Consider the following 19,921-nt stretch of genomic DNA (forward strand, 5'->3'; position numbering starts at 1 on the left):
GGCATTGTACTCAACACGTCTAGTGAGTCTAAGTGTGTTAGTGTCAGTCATCATTACTCTGTAAGAACCTTTTTGATATCCTAGAAAGATACCGTGCAAGCCACGTTTGCCTAACTTGGGAGCTTTGTGGTGTGTGAACCCACATGTCAGAACCAAAAATTTTCATGTGCTTGATGTATGGTTTCTTGCCAAACACCTTTTCATAGGGGGTACAACCAATCGGTGATGACAATCTGCGATTATAAGTATAAACAAAACAGCTGAGTGCTTCTGCCCAATAACTCTCTGGAAGATTGGCATCATGCAGCAAGGTTTTCAAGCCTTGACACAATGTTTGATTTACCCTTTCACAAAGTCCATTCATCAAAGGAGACCGTGGACTTGAAAGGTCATGTTGAATTCCTTAGGAAAGCTTCAAACTGCTGAGAAGTGAATTCTCCCCCCCCCCAATCTGTAAACAAACATTTCACCTGTTTATCATGCACATTTTGTAACCAAGCACAGAATTCCTTGAACCTAGGAAACACTTCTGATTTCTGCTTGAGATTGAATACATTAATATATCTGGAAAATGAATCAATGAGAACCATAAAGTACCTGGCTTTAACTCTCTTGCAGTTTTTGTGCATTGGTTTCCCCTCCCCCATTTTTATGACTCTAAAGGTAAGCTCCCAAAATATTCCAACATTGACAGTGGGGGGAAGATTCTGTAAGGCTTTAAAATTGAAAAATTCTTTATTGATTGTGAGAATTCATGTCCACAAACTCCTCTGTAGCTGCCACAAATTTATACAAACAACATGACGCCACAGCTCTAAAATTTTTTACAACTTTTACTTTGCATTCTAGAATAGATATTACTTTTCTCAGGTAAGTTATACTTCTAAGGTTGTTACTTTCTCATCTCCAGTGCACTTTTGCTTCCCAACAGCACCAAGACAAACAAAATTATACAAAACTTTCCCTTCCCAATCATCACTTATTTCCCAACCACCACTCAATATTTATTCAGGACTGTCAGCAAGGCAAGTGAAATAGAACCTCAGGAAACCTCTGGATAACAGATGCTAGCAGGGAAATTGCCCTGCTTAAGGGCTTTCTGAAAACAGTGGGTTGGTGCAGGAAACAGAATGCTAAGCTAAAGGGACGCTTATGTTTTCATGTCTAAAGTCTACTGAATTATAGTATCCAAACTAGCCAGGGCTCTTGCCTAATTTTAAAAATTAATTAAAAGATAATGATAAAAAGCCATGAGGCAAGATTCGAAAACTCTGAAAGCGGTAGGAAGAGATGGAGGTATATTACATTACAAGGGCAGAAGTCTGAGTTCAGGTTGCAAACTGGTCAAAACATACCCAGCCTGGCTTGATCTTGGGCCGTTAAGCCATCACCATGTGCCAAAAAACAACAACAACCCAGCAGCATGGAAGAGGTCAGATCTGTAACCTGAGAATATCAACAAGACATTGAAGGCAGAGGAGCAGGGGCCAGTAAAAAGTTAGTGGTCTCCTTTGAATGCTCAATCACCACCACGCCTGTTCCGCAAAGGGGTGGGGTTGCTGTATAAAGCTGTTGACACCTTCCGTTTCCTGTGCCACTGCCTTTTCAGACTTTGAAAGAGTAACAACTGCAAAACAGACTTCAATGCTTGTGACGGTGTGACCAAGACTTCCTGACCAAGAGATAAGCCCAGTGCAGTACAACATGAACCATGCACAGGGCTGTACCCTAAGTACACACTTACCAATGGAGGAGACCAGCTCCCAGCGGAACTTGCTTCCGAGTTAAGCCTTCTTTAAGACAGGATAGTTCACAAGTGGGGGACCTGTGTGGCCCTCCAGGTGTTGCTAAACTCCATTTCTCATCAGTCCATGCAGCTGACATGGTCAATGGCAAGGGGTTTGGGAAATCCCTCAACATCTGGAAGGCCACTGCCCCAAACCTGCTGCAACAGTCAGTGGGACAACTCAGGGTAAGTCTATATAACTGTCTGAACTGGGCTGGAGATGGGTCCTAAGTCTTTCCTTTGCAGTTGTGCCGCTATTTCCCATCTCCTCTCCTCAGCTAACAATTCAGCATCATCCTTGATAACCAATCCTGCCCTATGAGGCTTCCTCAAAGCGCTTGCTGCACTCAAAGCCGTGAGTCTTCTCGTGGGCTTCCAAGGAATCTTTCCGAATGAAATCCTGCCCGCACATGGAGCAGAGGTACGGTTTTGCCTCCGTGTGCGTGGCCCGGTGGCAGAGCAGCTTGTCCATCCCCATGAAGCGCTCCCCACAATCCTCGCACTCATGGGGCCCGTCCCCTGTGTCGGTACTCTGTTGGTCAGCTAAGGCGGCGGGCTCACCCTCAGAGGATTTCTCGCTTGCAGAACTTTCAGGAGGCGGTGGCTTCTCTTCCACCGGGGCAGTCTGGCTGGTGTCTGGCTCTGGCGGGCAGGGATTTGTCTCCCCGCCTTTGGAATACGCAAACCTTTCCAGCCTCGCACGGACTTTTGCTTTAATCTCTGCTAGCTCAAGTTCCGCAGCCTCAGCCTCAGCGTCCTTGACCGGGTCACTCTTTGCATCCTCAGTGGAGGCACCCTCGGCGGAATCACCCTCGGCAGTGGAAGCACCCTCAACGGAATCACCCTCGGCAGTGGAAGCACCCTCGGCGGAGGCAACAGGCCCTTCTGCTTGTTCTCCCCTCTCCTGTTTACAAAGGCCCCATCGTCCCCGGAGCTCAGCCAGCTTGGCATCGTCCATGTGGCTCAGTACCGGCACTTTCAGAGGTTTCAGTTCCACTGTCACCATGTTGCCTGCAGGGACAGAGGGAGAAACAATCCAGGCATGAGACCAGCCCATTTCAAGGGAAGAAGGGGAGCGGTGGAGGAGGAGGAGGAGGAAAGAGCTCTCCCAGGCATCAATGCTTGTCAATTATAGCCCTGTTGCACTGAGCGTCAGCAAATGGGGACATAAGGAAGAGCATGGCCTTGATGACAGCAGTCCCTCCATCCTTTTCATATAAGAATTAAGAGACCCCAGGTGTATATTTTCATTACTTTAATGATGTTTCAGTGCTTCAGTTTAATTTCATTTAACCTTTTAGAATGTAGTAGGTGTGATTTTCGTGTGTTCTGCCTTTGTGGAACTCTCCTACGCTGCATTCCATCTCTCCTTATCTATTTTATTTATTGAATTTTATGCCACCCTACACCCAGAGGTCTCAGGGCGGTTCACAGAACAAAATCAAAATATAAAACCACAAAATATATAACAAAAATAAAAACAACAACCGCCTGACCCAACCTGAAAGTGGTGCAAACGGCAAGATGTTTTACCACCAGAGTGTAAATCAACTATCCTCAAAGCGATCTGAGACCCAGGAAGAGGATTTTATAATGCTCTTCCCTCACTGTAGTTGCCAGGGTAACATTGGACATTTGAGACCTAAAATGGTCAAATGGTCTGGGCACATCAGGACTGCTCCAAGGCGATTGTAGGGGTGAAGATACCAGTATGGAGTCATGAGTGTTGTTACAGCCTTTGCAATGAGCAAATGTAAAAGGTGGGATAATAATGAAGTGCAGAGGAAAGAAAGGAGGGAATAATTTGGGCAATGGACCTAGGCAAAAATATTCAATTATTTGCGACTCGATAAAGGAAAACTTTCTCAAGATGTTTTTATATGTGGTATATAACACCTAAAATAACCAAAATGTATAAAACAAAATGTGCTGGGGGTGTAATCAATCAGAGTGGACGCTACTTCATATGTGGTGGAACTGTAATAAAATTAAGAGCTTCTGGGACACAGCATATGAGTTGAAAAGAATATTTAAACAAACTTTTGTAGAAAAAGAAGCAGCATTTCTATTGGGCATAGTAGATTCAGATATCGCAAATGAAAATAAGATAATGTTCCTTTACGCAACATCCGCAACAAGAATACTAACTACAAAAAACTGGAAAACTGAAACAGTACCAACAAAAAAAGAGCAAGAAATATTATTTGATTACACTGAGTTGGCAAAAATGATGGATGCAGTTAGGGGACAGTCTAAACAAAAATTTCAAAAAGGGTGGGGGAAGTACAGAGATGATTAAAAAAAAACAGTGCCCCCAAATTAAAATCTGAACTTCAAATAATTTTTGCAAAACAAAATACAGTGGTGCCCCGCAAGACGAATGCCTCGCAAAACGAAAAACGCGCAAGACGAAAGGGTTTTTCGGTTTTTGCGTCGCTTCGCAAGACGAATTTCCCTATGGGCTTGCTTTGCAAGACGAAAACGTCTTGCGAGTTTGTTCGCTTTTTTCCTAAAGCCGCTTGAAGAGGCGCAGCTGCGACGGACCGTGCTTCGCAAGACAAAAAACATCGCAAGACGAAAAGACTCGCGGAATGAATTATAATATGGGTGGGCAGGGGATGGGATGGGAACAGATTTTATGAGATTCCTTTTTCTTAGGGTACTTTCTTCTGTTAAGCCCACTAAAACATAAACAGAGATAATTAGCAGTTTGTGTTTTTTAAATTAATTTTTAAAAACCCTTCCTGATTCAAATCATACGGCGCTCACCTGTAGCAACTTGCTGGTGTACAGAGAGAGAGCTCTTTATGGCATTGGAGAGATCTTCCTCGTGGGACTTTTTGTGCCGAGAAAGATTCGACTTGTAAGTGAAGTTTAGCCCGCACTTGTCGCAGGGAAAAGGTCCGTCACCCACGTGGCTTTTCATATGGATAAGATGGGTTGATAATTTGTAGGTTTCATGCCCACATTTGCCGCACGTGTGCTTCTTCTCCTTCTGAAGGCCCCGTGCTCTGTTGACGGGATTCTTCCTGCCACCAGAACGAGTGTCAGGCTGGTGGACTGTCTTGTAGTGTTTGCTGCAGGCAGAAGGGTCAGAGAAAGCTCTCCAGCATTCAGGGCACTTGTAGGGCTTCTCGCCTCCATGGGTTTTCTGGTGTCTCAGCAGGTCGGAGATATAGTAGGATTTGTGTCCACATTCAGGACACTGGATGTTCTTTTCCATCCATAGATACTTGCTCCTCTTGGCAGCCCTGGTTTCTCTGTTGTGAGTCGATTTTTGCTGACCTTGAGCCTGAGATCCGCCACCCGAAGGTTTTCTGGGGAGTTCCTGCACTTTCACTCCTTTTTTCTGACCTTTCTTCGCCAGGATGTTAATTAACTCCTCCTCATCTGTCAGGATACAGAGATAATTGAGATATAGGGCTGTTGCCGCAAGGGTCGGGAGAGAGGCTATATAACCCCTGGCCCCCTTATTTTGAAAGCCAAGAGCTACAAACATGCTACACTCTCCATGGTTTTTGTGAAGGACAGTCCCATGGACAAGCGAAGAAACTGGAGCATCTTTCGGCAAACGGCTGCTTTTGTTTTCTACCTGCTCTTGCCTCACACTGCTGTAGCCAGGCAAGCCTCTGGGGTGAGGCATGAAAACAAACCAGGAATGAGCTAGGGTTGTGGCTTTGGGGTGCAACATAAAACCACTGTCAGTGTAAGCAGAGTTTAGAACTCCAGCTTCGAAAACATGGTTTCATACTCTGGTTGTTTGGCTGAACATCTGATGCGGCTTCCGATATCGCTATTGTTGTGCCTGCGCAACCGGAAGCCACGCCTTGGTTTCTGAACGTTTCGGAAGTCAAACAGACTTCCGGAACAAATTCTGTTCAAAAACCAAGGTTTGACTGTATGGGTCCTTTTCTCCCTGCCCCATGGAAGTAAACTAGAGAGCTTAATCCCATTTAGGTGTTGGAGTGTACGCAGACACCAATCAATCAATCAATCAATCAAAAGTTTTCAACGTAATAGCACTTTTGATTGCACCTAAAATATTAATCTGCTTTTAAAAATCCATTTGTAAAGAAGGGTGTAAATCAGTGTTTCCCAAAGTGGGCAATACCACACTGTGGGGGACTCTGGAATCATCCAGGGTGGGGGAAGGGAGTAGGCTTGGGTACAATTGGGGCTGTTGGATAAAAACAAGGTGGCAGTGGAAACATAAAGAAGGCCCAGAAAGCGGATCATAGCTTGGCTGCTTATTTGTCCAACGGCAGGTGGGCTACAGTGCCAACTCTGCCCATGGGGCGTAATGGACTGAGATGACAGGCTTCACTCCAGTCCACCCCATGGGTTTTTTTAATCACGGGGCCTAGTTCACCTCCTTGTCCAGTTTTGAAAAACTGTTCATACCTATTTCATCTGTTGTATAATGATGCTTACTGATGTAACGGGGGGGGGGGTGCCTATTATTATTATTTTCCTGAAAAGGGGGCAGTAGGCCAAATAAGTTTGGGAACCTCTGGTGTACAGGAAAGTGCTCAAAAACATGATCCTGGTACAGGCCTCACGACACCCTACAAGGCGAGGTGATCAATATTCCCATGTTGCTGATGGGAAGCAGAGAAAGGACAAGGACACACACAAACTGTGTCTTGCCTAAAAGGGCTGCTTAACGAGTTTGTGGCAGAGGCAAGATACTTAGCAAACCAGTATGAGGCAAAAAAATGAGCTTACTTAGAATAGTAAAATATTCTGCTCCTTGGGGCAGGGGCTTGTTCTCTTATTTATCTGATTTGGTTTATTTCATAAAATTTATACACAGATCGGTTGCCAAAAAAGAAAGAAGTATAACCTCAAAGCTGTATTCCCAGCAACTGTTAGGAAAAGAATCTGCCCAATCCTCTAATATCTAATGATTCACCGTAGAAGAGCACTCACCGCCAAGTGTTACGTCACATTCCGCCACAGGAATCTGGGGAACCAAAGGGGTATTGGAAACAGAGGTGTCAGGAACAGGCTTCTTTGCTGAGCAGGAAATATATAATGTGTGTTTCCTAAGGCTCGTTTTCCATGCAAAGGTTTTTCCACACCGAGAGCACATGTAGGGCTTTTCTCCAGTATGTTTCCTCATATGGGAAACAAGGTCTGTTAAACTCCTAGCCTTGTACCCACATTGTGGGCAAGTGTGTTGCTTTTTCTGAAAGTTAGCTGAACTTGTCATTGCAGCTAACGCGGACAAACTGCCCTCTCCTGGGTGTTCGCTCAAAGCAGGTTCGTGACTCAATGTAAGACCTTCTGGGGATATCTCAAACTCTTCTTCCTCCGTTTTAATTGTGGGCAGAGGGTCCTCAACACCTGCAGGAAAGGCAAATAAATACAAGACAGGGCATATCGGTCTGATTAAGGCGTTAGAGAAATGTGCCCCTACAAGGATGGGTTACAACAACCCATCAGAGACGACATGGTATAGGTGTATATAAAGGCAAGTATGCTGTAGAAATATAAAAGTCCCCCCTCCGACCCAATTGTAGTTTGAATTATAAAACGTTGATAGGTCATACTTGCATCCCTTGCACATAAAATATCATACAATTATATCCTTTCTTCTACAGTGGTACCTCGGTTTTCCAACATCTCTGTTGACGAACATCTTGGTTTTCATACGGGCCTCAGAAGTTAAACATGCCACGCAGCTTCAGTACTGAGTTTTCCATATTGAGTTTTCAGTTTCTGAACGTTTCAGAACTCAAATGGTTTTACATTCAAAAACAGAGGTACTATTGTATTTCAAAAAGATTCCATTTAATAGAATATGCATCAGTTTAAAGCAGAGCTGTCAAAACGTTTCATGTTGATGACATACTTTTTAGACATACATATACAGTGGTGCCCCGCAAGACGAATGCCTCGCAAGACGAAAAGGTTTTTCGGTTTTTGCGACGCTTCGCTAGACGATTTTCCCTATGGGCTTGCATCGCAAGACGAAAGCCCATAGGGAAATCTCGGGGACCTTTTTTTAAATGCTGGCGGTGGGGAGCAAAGCCTTTCCCCCCCCCTCCGGACTTCAGAAGAGGTCCAGGAAGGCCGGCGGGGGCGAAAGGCTTTGCTCCCCACCGCCAGCATTTTAAAAGCGGTCAGGGATAGGAGGGAAGCGCTTCCCGCTATCCCGGACGGCTTTTGAAGGCAGGCAGGGGGGGCAAAGACTTTTGCCCCCCGCCCGCCTTGGGAAGAGGTCCTGGACCTCTTCCGAAGGCGGGGGGCAAGAGTCTTTGCTCCCCCCTGCCTGCCTTTCCGGGAGAGCGGGAAGGCCTTTTCCGCTCTCCCGGAAAGGTAGGCAGGGGGGAGCAAAGACTTTTGCCCCCCGCCCGCCTTCGGAAGAGGTCCAGGACCTCTTCCCAAGGCGGGCGGGGGGCAAAAGTCTTTGCCCCCCTGCCTGCCTAACCGGGGGCTTTTAAATCGCCCCGGGACTGTCCGGGGCGATTTAAAAGCCCCCGGACGGCTTTTGAAGCCTCCCCCGCCACCCGGCATCGGGGCATCGTCCCAATGCCGGGCGGCGGGGCAGGAACGCCTCCCCCCGCCGCCCGGCTTCAGGGCATCGTCCCGATGCCGGGTGGCGGGGCGGCAAAGCCTCCCCCCGCCGCCCGGCATCGGAACGATGTCCCGAAGCCCGACGGCGGGGCGGGAAAGCCTCCCCCCGCCGCCCGGCATCGGAACGATGTCCCGAAGCTGGGTGGTGGGGCGGCAAAGCCTCCCCCCGCCGCCCGGCTTCGGGGCATCGTCCCGATGCCGGGTGGCGGGGCGAGAAAGCCTCCCCCCGCCGCCCGGCATCGGAACGATGTCCCGAAGCCCGCGGCGGGGCGGGAAAGCCTCCCCCGCCGCCCGGCATCAGAACGATGTCCCGAAACCCGGCGGCGGGGCGGGAAAGCCTCCCCCGCCGCCCGGCATCGGAACGATGTCCCGAAGCTGGGCGGTAGGGCGAGAAAGCCTCCCCCCGCCGCCCGGCATCGGAACGATGTCCCGAAGCCCGGCGGCGGGGCGGGAAAGCCTGGGCGCGCTGGCAACTCTCCGCAAGGAGCGCTCCCGCTGCTTGCGGAGAGGTCCGCGAAGCCTGTCCTGGACCTCTTCTGAAGGCAGGCAGGGGGCAAAAGTCTTTGTCCCCCCTGCCTGCCTTCACAGGGGCTTTTAAATCGCCCCGGACAGCGGAGAAGTCCTCCGCTGTCCCGGGCGATTTTAAAATGCCGCCCGCCAGAAGAGGTCGGGGGAAGGCGGTTTCCATAGGAACGCATTAATTGATTTTCAATGCATTCCTATGGAAAACCGTGCATCGCAAGACGAAAAACTCGCAAGACGAAGAGACTTGCGGAACGAATTAATTTCGTCTTGCGAGGCACCACTGTACATCATTTTGTGACACACTAATTCAGTTTTACTAGCAAACTGGAGGCTAAACTAACCCCTTTCCAGCCCTGGGAGGAGCTCAGGGAGCATTTGTGCAACACACCTACACACTGCAGCCAACATTGTGACAGTTTGGAAAGTTCTGCTTTAAATGGTGTTTTCCACATAGTAGTTCCTTTTCTCCAAAGTGAGTATCTTCTGTGTGATCAGAAGAAACAGCTTCTCCAGCAAGATTACTCTATTTACAAACTACAATATGTTTCCTGCCCCCTCTCAACCCTGCCTGTGAGAGAAGCATCTATTTAAATGTGTGCAGGAGCATCTTTGCAGTTCATTTAGCACTTCAAAAGGCTACCTGGGGAGCAGGCAGAAAGTGAATGCCCTCAGCTCTCCTGCACAACCAGAGATCAAGGTCACACGGCTTCTGGTTCCATTGCCTTAATGTAGACAGCTCCCATGACAGCGGGAGATTGTAGACAAAGGAACAACCAAGAATGATCAAGGGTGAATGAGCATCTTTGCAGTTTGTTTAGCACTTCAAAAGGCTACCTGGGGAGCAGGCAGAAAGGGAATGCCCTCAGCTCTCCTGCACAATCAGAGATCAAGGTCACAAGGCTTCTGGTTCCAGTGCCTTAATGGAGACAGCTCCCAGGACTGCAGGAGATTGTCGACAAAGGAAAAACCAAGGATGATCAAGGGTAATTATCCTTGCAAGTTCCCCTCAGGGAGGGGGGGGAGGAGCTTCAGTCGCAGGTGTTTTGGTATCTGGCTCTCACTTCAACATGGAATGCAAGAGGCAGAGACACTGAGCGCAAAAGTGCTTCATCTGCCAATAACCCTCCTACGTCGCCATTAAGAAGCAGAGGTTCTCCTGTTAATTAGTTTAATTGGGACTAATGTACAGGCACATGCCGGAAATGTTGAGATAATAAACTGCATAACAGAAGCAGCTGCAAGGTTGCTAAGCTTTGAACTTGAAAGAAGACTTTATTCGGTGTAAAAGATGGTGTGGGGGAGCCTTTGGTTTCTTGAAATAAAGCTTTTTCCTTTTATATTTATGATTTGGCAACCTTCTCTAGAAAGATAAAGCAATTTTTAATAAGCAAGTTAAAAATAAGGAACTGGATTGCAGAGATGCAGATCTGGAATACAATATAAAATAGAACTGTGTGAACAAAAAAGGGGGGTGACTGCTAATTATCACAGTGGAGTATGGAACCGAAAGCCTTCTTATCTTCTGTGAAATAGAGGAATGAAGGAAGCCTGGAAGCTTGCCAAATGCACTGGCAGGATAATAGACCACTTTTCTTATGTTGGGAGGAAAATGGTGGAAAAGGATATTGATGGAGATCGAGTAACTTATGCAGCTATTGTTAAAGATGCATAACAAAGAAGCACAGGACTAAGCATGGGAGAAATCTAATTGGATTGCGTTGAATACCACTTTGCAACAATGGCATTTGGAAGGCATGCGGAATTTGAGTTAATTGGACTATGCAATTTATCACACCGTGAGTATGTAACCTGGAAGGCTAGTTTATTTTTGGTGTAAAGGGGGAATGAACGGAATCTGGAAGCTTGCCAAGTACACTGGCAAAATGCCAGATCACTCTCCTCCCGGAGCTGGAAAAAAAACGGCTAAAAACCAGCTACACAGATAGAGTGAATTTTGTAGCCCAGTAATGTTAAAATGATAAAAACAGAGTACAGTGGTTACCTTGGTTCTGGAACTTAATCCATTCCAGAAGTCTGTTTGACTCCCAAAACTGTTTGAAAACCAAGGTGCAGGGAGCTTCCTGCACTCAAGTGGAAGCTGCATCAGATGTTCGGCTTCTAAAAAACATTCAAAAACTGGAACACCTACTCCTGGGTTTTCACCGTTCAGCAGCAGTTTTATTCAACAACTAAGCTGTTTGAGAACCAAGGTACCACTGTATGGGACTGACTGAGGGAGAAATTGTTGGAACAACATTGGGATATCAGCTCTGCTCAAGGCACGACAACTTCCAGCAAAAATCCGGGGGGTGGGCAAGAGACAGACAAGGAAAAGGACTTCCGGTTTGTCACAGATCACCATGGAGCACAGATCTAGCCCTCCAGGAAAGATCTGAGCTTTGCGGGGGGATATGAGGCCACACAAAGGCGCTGTGGACCTCAAAAAACCCCAAAAGGGTTTATTTTGGGTGCATGTGATCTGGCTGCACTCTGGGTGATCTCTCCCATCTCCCGGATTGCTCTGTAAGGAGTGGAGAAGAAAAGACGGGATTGAGGTGTGAGTGCTGGGATCCACTGCTATCTCCGCAAAGTGAAGCTTCTGGCTCAGAGTGGATTGAGTGGCAGACTCTTCAGGACATAAAAAGCCGAAATTTAAACAGAAGATTTAAATTTGGAACAATTTGGACTGATTTGGAAACCATTCAGTGTGAGACGGGATGAAAAAAGGAAGCCCCTCCCGGCTGTGGTGAGACGCAATTTGCACGGTGCTTTTCTAGAAGTCCTAAAGTTGCTTTCAAACCTTCCCTGCTAAGTGTAAGTTAATTCCACCCATCCCTGATATAATGGGGGGGGGGGCGCGCAGTGGTTTTTTATATTAAGTTTCTTTTTTTACTTTTTGCATAGAAGTGGACTGCCTGATTGGCTGGGGAAGGAAAGCCCCTGCAAGCTTGGCGCGCATTTTTACAACGTACTGACATTTTGATAAAACTTGTTCTGGTTTTCGGCCGCTTTTTGGAAGCCGAATGTCCAACACGACTTCTGCTTGACTGCAGTCAATCGGAAGCCTCGCCTTGGTTTTCAAACGTTTTAGGAACTGAACAGACTTCAAGAACAGATTAAGTTCGAGAGCCAAGGTACCACTGTATATGGGATCTCTCCCCACACAACGGATATTTTGCTCGCAAGTATACTAAAGCAGAGGGACGCGGGTGGCGCTGTGGGTTAAAGCCTCAGCGCCTAGGGCTTGCCGATCGAAAGGTCGGCGGTTCGAATCCCCGCGGCGGGGTGCGCTCCCGTTGTTCGGTCCCAGCGCCTGCCAACCTAGCAGTTCGAAAGCACCTCCGGGTGCAAGTAGATAAATAGGGACCACTTTCTAGCGGGAAGGTAAACGGCGTTTCCGTGTGCGGCTCTGGCTCGCCAGAGCAGCGATGTCACGCTGGCCACGTGACCCGGAAGTGTCTTCGGACAGCGCTGGCCCCTGGCCTCTTGAGTGAGATGGGCGCACAAACCCCAGAGTCTGGCAAGACTGGCCCGTACGGGCAGGGGTACCTTTACCTTTACCTTATACTAAAGCAGAAAGTGCACATGCAACGATGCTTCCATGAAGGCTTGCAGTTCTGTCTGCTCTTGTGAAACTGACCTCAGACCACACCACACCACATAAACACATTCCACTTATCTAGGCACGTATCATTAACCGAGGATTTAAACCAGAAAAAGGCACCAAAACAGCACAAAAAGAGGAGAACGCTGGAGAGTGGGGGGGGGGGACGACGACAGCTTGCACAGCCGTTCCAAGTGTCTTGCCACCCCCACTCACACCCCCTCCTTCACTTTCTTCTTCCTGGCCTGCAGAGCTGTCGCTTTGGGGGTGCTTCGTGCCTTGGCCCACCCCTTCCTCGCTTGCACGTGCCAATTTTATTCCTTAGGCAGGATCTGAGTCCCTCTGCTCTCCCTCATCGCCCCACAAGTAGGCAAAGGGGGTGGAGGGAGAGACTAGATAAAAAGAAAACTGTCTCCAGAAACAACCGAGACTAACAGAGCCCCGAGAAGCCCCACAGCAGCATAGCTACCCACCCTGCCACGAACCCCCAAGCTCAACTTGCCAATCCCTGGAGGCAGGGAGGCAGGCAGGTGGGATGGATGGACAGCCTCTCTCAAGAGCACCCTCCCCACTTTACGCAATTTCAAATACATGTGTGGAGCCAAGGGACATAACAGCAAGTGGGGGGATGCCTATATTCTGCACATTATTGGGGACCAACCAAATTATTATGCTCACCTTCGTATGACACCTGGCCGTCTTCGAGAGGGGCATCTGGAACAAGGCTATTTTGCTGGCATGTATTTCTGCTGCAGTGTTTATCGAGGTATGACGATGACTTGAAGCATTTCCCACATTTGTTGCATTTATGGGGCACCTCCTCCGTGTGGACTCTCCTGTGTTGAATGATGCCCGCTAAGCTATCAGAGACAAACCCACATTCAGGGCAGGTGTGCTTCCTCCCGTTGCAGAGTTTGGCAAACTTGGTCAGCACCACCTTCACTGTTTTTGTCCCATAGCGAGAAAGAGGCACTCCTTCTCCTTCGGATTGGCTCAACAGCAGCTTTGAAGGGGAGCTAGCGCCATAGGTCTCGGCACTCGTCAAAGCACTAGACAGGGGCTGCAGCAGCAGAGGAGAGTTTTCAGCCGTGCTCGGCCCAGGGGCGGCTGCAAAAAGAGAGAGAGGGGACCTCTTACCCCTGGAAGATGTGAACGGAGGTGGCGGCGAGGAGACAAACGGTATCACAACACGGAAGACTGTATAACCACAGGGAGCACCACACACACAAGGCCAAAGCATGAACTACACTAGAAAGTCGGCCCCGCTAGCAGCCCAACTTTCTGTATCACATGGTGAGAAACTTCGGCCCTCATAGCTGTTTCAAAAGCCCTTTTGCAGGCAATCAGCTTGTGTCTCTGGAAAGCGCAATCTGCCCCCACCCTGGGAATCTGCTGGGCAAGGAGGAAAAGAGAGGGGAAAGGGTGGCAGAAAAAGGGTGCTGACACGCTCCGTCTGACAGGCTTCCCTCAGAGATACTTCAGCCCCTGTTACAAAGCTTCCCCGCTTTTGCTGTAGAACAGCGCTTTCCAAACTTTTCATGCTAGTGACGTAGTTTTAGCATGCACAGTAATTTAGTTTTACTAGCAAACTAGAGGTTCAACTAACCCCTTTCCAGCCCCCTGGGAGGAGTGCAGGTAGCATTCACGACATACCTACGCACTGTAGCCAACAAATGTGTCACAACACCGTTCGGAAAGCTCTGCTGTAAAGCAATGAAAATGCAGAGGAAAAGCAGCAGCAGAATACTTACAGGATTAAGCAACATCAAAACAGGCACAGGAAGCCTCAGATTGAAATAAGAGACCTACCTCTGGGCATCCTGCGGTAATCCGTAACATTTTTTTGCTGAGAGTGTAGCATCTCCTGGTGAAGAGCAAGATGCGACTTATACCGGAAGGTTTTTTCACATTCTGGACACTTGAAAGGCCTTGCCTCCAGGTGGGCTATCATATGCTCAAAGAGACACTCTGGTGTAGCTTCGACCTGTCCACACGTGGGGCACGTGTGCTCTTTATGCATCGGGGCACTTGAGGTCGCTGCCCCATAACCTTGGCTGCTGCTGGCATCACCTTGGGCCATGTGGTCTTGCTGGTGAGCCTCCAGAGATGATTTCTCTTTGTAGGTCATCCCACACTCTAGGCACTTGTAGGCCCCTTTCGTCAAGTGGGTTTTTATGTGTCTAACCATATCCGAAAGGTAATAGGCCATGTGCCCACACTCAGGACAAATGTGCTTTTTCTCCCTGGGGTAATATCTGCCTTTCCTCCTCACACATTTCCTCTTCCGTTTACTGCCTTTCCCCGTCTGCTCATCTTCTTTCCCCTCAGGACTCGGGTCAGAAACCTCGGTATTCGAATCACCCTCTGCAGGTTCATCTGGTAAGCCCTCAAAGCTGAATTCCGTCTCCAAATCATCATCAGAATTCTCCATTTTGATCTTGGTCCGAAGTCTATCACCTGGACAGAAGATGAGAAAATATACAGTCGCGCCTTGGTTGTCAAACGCCTTGGTACTCGTACGTTGCTATTTTTAGCAATTGGGAAAATGTTTCAGATGTATACAACATGTAAAATTAGCATGTCAATTAACATACCTCCCCCCTTTAAATAGTCAAATAAACTTGCTAAATCAGATGTGCGTTGAGTTTAGTGGAGAGGGAAATTTTCCAACTGAAAGTTTTTTTCCAGAATTCCCACAACAATGGCACATCCAACAGGGTAATGTCTACTCAGACACGTGTTGACCTTCCAGAATCTAGGGAGGTGTTCCTAGCCTGCCGCCCTATAGCCTTTTAGAACAGACATGGGGAACATGCAGTCTTGCAAGTAGTTGTTTGATTCACTTCTCTGAGGAGATGAACGAGGGAGGGTTAAATCCTGCTGCCTTTGTTGCTTTGCTGGGAACAGTCAAGCACAGCTAAAGCAGAACTGAATGATTCCTCAGGAAGGGGAAAACTATCATGGGACTACAGTGCCCGTTAGCCCTGTTGCATTGACTTATCTTCATTTCCCATTCTATAGTTCTTTCTCACTTACTCAAGAGACTGCCCAGAATAGTGGCCCCATAGTCCATTTGCTGGGGGAAAATGGATTCCTGATGTTGAGGTAGAGCGTTCATCTCAGGTGCGGGAAACAGGCCCTCTTGGATAAGGAGAGAGAGAGAGAAAGAGAAAGAGAAAGAGAAAGAGAAAGAGAGAGAGAAAGAGAACACGTAAAGAAAATCAGCATATGGAATCAGGAGCGCTTGGGCTTTTCTAACTCATCTGCATGGCATTCACTGACTTCTGCTTTCAGAACTTGAGAATTCAAGAAACGGATAACAAGACCACGCCCAAACTGAACCTCTAGGTTTTTCTGTGACACAGCAGTGATGAGCTTGTGGTTTACTCAATATGGAGATAAAAGTGATTTTGTGCTTTGTCCTGATCCACAGCTCAAAAGGAGGGCCTGTGGAACTGGTTTGATACCAAAGGATGTCAAAAACGCCAGTGTGATCCGTTCTCATGCTTCATTACAAGAAAACGTAGGGTTTCTGACCACACCCATGATTCATGGCGCTAGCTCTCCTCTGCCCTCCGGGGCGAAGGAGAGGTTCAAGCAGGGGAAAGCCAGGACTTATGAGGTAAAATTCCTGGCAATACTCCACCCTCAGGGGGTTCAGGGGAGTTCACTGCATCCCGCTGTGCTGCTTATGCCCACGTCTGCCAAACTGAAAGGCAGAGCAGGCGCGACCTGGGAGTTTGTGTCTCCACCATTAATGAGCCTGTCGGCAACATGATTTGTGCAGGGTTCATCAAGAATTTAGAATATTGGCATTAATTATGGGGTGCTCCTGCAAAATGAAAGAACCATGTGCTGGCATTATGATGTTATCTGATATCGAGGGAGAGAGGGGAGTCAATTATTTATGCTCTGTAAATATATATATATATATATATATTCATTCATTCATTCATTCCTCTGGTCTGCACCAGGAGTGGAAAAGAGAGTAATCCCCTGCTGGGATTAGGGCTAGCCGGAGTTTGTATATAAATTGTATAAAATTTAATAATTTGGATCAATTTGTTAAAATTTGGAAACTTAATAAAAATTAAATTTTAAAATATACAGTTGAACCTTGGTTGCCAAATGCCTTGGAAATCGTTTGTTTCGACTCCTAAATTGAAAACCGGAGGTGAGTGTTCCGGTTTCCGAACTATTTCCCAAAGCCGCGCTTTGCTTTCCAAACGTTTTGTAAGTTGAATGGACTTTCGGAACAGATTCCATTCAAACTTCCAAGGTACAACTATGGTGGTACCTCTGGATGCGAACGGGTTCCGCTCCGGAGCCCCGTTCGCATCCTGAGTAGAAAGTAACACGTGACTGCGTGTCTGTGCGGGTCACATTTTGCCACTTCCGCGCATGCACGTGACGTCATTTTGAGTGTCTGCGCATGCGGCAAAACCCGGAAGTAATGCGCTCCATTACTTCCGGGTTGCCGCAGAGCGTAACCTGAAAACGCTCAACCTGAAGCACATTTTTCCTGAGGTATGACTGTACCGCGGATGGTCCTGGGCAGTGTTAGAAACTAGGATAGAAAAGCTATTCACCACATGGCTGCTGGAACTTGGGTTACGGGTACAAAAACAGAAAATCTATTTGCCATTTTGTCCTTTTCACAGGTGATTCGTGCTGCAGTGGGGGAAGTGGCACTTTCCCCGACCCGCAGCAATCAAACTTGGGTGCTGGGTGAGGAGGCATTTCTCCCCCCACACCCTCAGAGCCAGCCCAGGGACTCGCGCTGCATCTTTCTGCTGCTGCGCTGCTGCATGAATCAGTTGGCTCGCACAGCACCAAGAGGCATTCACTTGGTGCAGCGCTGCCCCATAGATCAGCTGACCATTGTGGCATCGCAGCAGAGCCAGCCAGCCAGAAGGAGATGTAAGTTGCCAGCCTGGCAACCAGACATCTTCACTTCCTCGCAAAAGGCTGGTTGCCTGTTGCAAAACATGCCTGGCACCTGGTGGTCCTGAAGCTCATTTTCTGGCTGCACCTATACCTGTGCCTGTTTCTATACCTCACATGGACTTGGGGCTTGACTTGTCGTCAGTTCCCACTGGGGGCAGTGAAAATTTGTAACAAGATTGGACCCTTCATTTCGCAGCAAACACTGACTTTTACAATTGCTGGCTCTGCATGCAGATGTCAGTGCATGGAGGCGTTCCAGTATTCCGTTCGTTGAATAACATTTTTTTATTGTGTTGTGCAAGAGTATTTGAATGCCAAGTTTTGTAGACATGTCATGGCGTATGCTTGCTTTTCTGGTGTCAATCACAAGTCTGTAAAGGCAACAAGGCTCTGCATGCTGTATTGTAAGTCTACGCTTTCTTCTAATAAAGCAGTATAATTGACGACTCTGCCACTTTCATCTCTTTGGGCTGAGGTGGAGTGCAAATTTCAGTCCTGAGGACAGAGCCCTAGTTAATTCATGAATGCCTGAAGGCCTATAACCCTTAACCAGACCCTTAACCCACTCTGCAGATCACACCATACCCCAAAAGAGGAGAGCAGGGGTCCTCAAACTACAGCCCAAGGGCCAGATCCGGCCCGCGAGGTTCCTAAACCCGGCCTGCCGTTTTGCTCAGAGTGGTGCTTACTCCCAAGGAAGCCGGCTTGAGACCAGGTCCTTAAGCGCTCCTGTGGGACGAAGTAGCACCAGGGCCGCCTGCCGACCTGGGCTTCCTGGCTCCGGCTTCCTTGCTCGCTGAGGGGAGAAGAGACGGGTGGGACCTGGCAGGGAGACGAGGCCGACCGCTGGAGAAGCGCCCGCTTTCTCCCTGCTCCAGGTCTTTACCTCACAGAGACAAAATGAGGGCCGCTGGCCTCAATAAGGCGGCAGTGGCAGCAGTACTTGTCGGGCAGAGAAGGGTTAATTGCCACTGCTCTCTTCACAGCGCTGCTGCTGAGGTTGCTGTTGCCATTGCCGCCGCGCGCGGAGAGATACAGAGCAGGAACCTTGATCATGGCGGAGCTGAGGCCCCCGAAACCCAAAAATGTCTGCCTGAGGAGATGCCTCGTAAGTTCCATTGAGACGGGGGTGGGGTGCCTGGGTATCATGGAGCCTGGTGCTGAGTGTCTCCAGCACCCTTTTTGGGAGGCGGCCGGGGCCGTAGAATAGATGGTCATGAGATTCCCCCCCCTCCCTGGAGAGGGGGCAGGGCTGGTCCTTTCACTCTTTCATGAAGGACGGCCCCAATTAGTGAACCTGAACCAGAACCATGTCCTGATTTATGTACAATAAATGTAGCCTAGTATCCACGCCTCGAGCCAGATCTGTTGTGTGTTTACTCTGCTGAGTAATATGTGCTCAGGCACAGAAGCATGAGTCGCAGGCACACATTGGAGGAGGACTGATGGATCTCCGCAGCGGCAAGGCTGAGAAGGCAGACGCTCCAGCTGGGCCCTGTCCAGTTGGCTTTCCATCCCACAGTTCCAACACCTTATTCCTAACACACATGCCGCCGCCCCCCAGTTATCTTTCCTGCGAGAAAACACCTTAAACCTCAGGTTCCTGGTGGTGTTTCGCCTCTTTCTCGTGCCCCGACCGCCGGTGCAGAGGTGCCTGGCTGGCCCAAGCAGAAGGGCGGAGAGGTGGGCAAGAGATGTTGATTAAAATCATTCTTCATTTTAAATATTGTATTGTTTTTCCTGGTTTGTTTGTTTTTTGGGACTACAAAAAAAAATTGTGGTGTGCATAGGAATTCGTTCATATTTTTTCCAAACTATAGTCCGGCCCCCAACAGTGTATAAGGGACGGTGATTGGGCTCCGTTTAAAAGTTTGAGGACCCCTGGATTAGAGACTCACCAGAAACACTGGCGTTACTGCCGTTCTCCTGCATTGCTGCTAAGTGCAGAGGATTCTGGAGAGGTAGCACATTCTTCACATCCTCAGGCTCCTGAAACAGGAAAGCAAACTTTCTCAGATCTCCCGCAGGCCTCAGGCCCAGTCTCAAGAAGTACATATTTATTAGTTGGCAATGGGCCATCAGTGGCACACAAAACACGAAAGCACTGAAAGCGTGAAAAAACTTCTCTTCCAAACTCCTGCAATACTAACAGAAAACACCAAAGGGAAGTGTATTGCCACTTATACTTGGAGTTTGGCTTTTTTACCAGACGGCAGAATGGACAAGACAGCTGCAGTGTTAGAAAATGTTGGTTCCTTTCCCACTAGATCTACAAAGTAATTTTGTTTTAAAATGCCTGAGAAATTAAAAGCGTCTTAACCTGGTGCCTTAAAAAACAGTAACAACGCAAGCGCCAGAAAAACTTCCCTGGGAGTAGAGTCTGTATCTCAGAAGCCACCAAGGAAAAAAGCCCTTTGCCTTGAGTTGCCAGATCTCTGCAGTGACCTCCAGCCTCAAATGAAGACTACAGCTCTGCCTCT

At 48.2% G+C, this 19,921-nt stretch overlaps 1 protein-coding gene across 3 annotated transcripts in view; it reads right to left on the reverse strand.

Annotated features, from left to right (window-relative positions):
* Positions 1–716: 716 nt before the first annotated feature.
* The window catches only part of LOC309364337 (uncharacterized protein), a 43,801-nt gene continuing 24,596 nt past the window's right edge, over positions 717–19,921 (reverse strand). For 2 of the 3 annotated variants that reach the window (XM_081901364.1, XM_081901365.1), the window contains exons 5-11: positions 19,340–19,430; positions 15,531–15,635; positions 14,304–14,951; positions 13,173–13,601; positions 6,716–7,132; positions 4,556–5,176; positions 717–2,797 (exon numbers count right to left, since the gene is read on the reverse strand). In XM_081901364.1, the coding sequence (XP_081757490.1) occupies positions 2,103–2,797; positions 4,556–5,176; positions 6,716–7,132; positions 13,173–13,601; positions 14,304–14,951; positions 15,531–15,635; positions 19,340–19,430 (3,006 nt within the window). In that variant the 3' untranslated portion in view covers positions 717–2,102. The remainder of the gene's footprint in view (positions 2,798–4,555; positions 5,177–6,715; positions 7,133–13,172; positions 13,602–14,303; positions 14,952–15,530; positions 15,636–19,339; positions 19,431–19,921) is intronic. The other variant, XM_081901366.1, reaches the window with a different exon arrangement.

The sequence above is a fragment of the Podarcis melisellensis genome, assembly GCF_964234715.1.
Source record: "Podarcis melisellensis genome assembly, chromosome: 2".
Classification (NCBI taxonomy): domain Eukaryota; kingdom Metazoa; phylum Chordata; class Lepidosauria; order Squamata; family Lacertidae; genus Podarcis; species Podarcis melisellensis.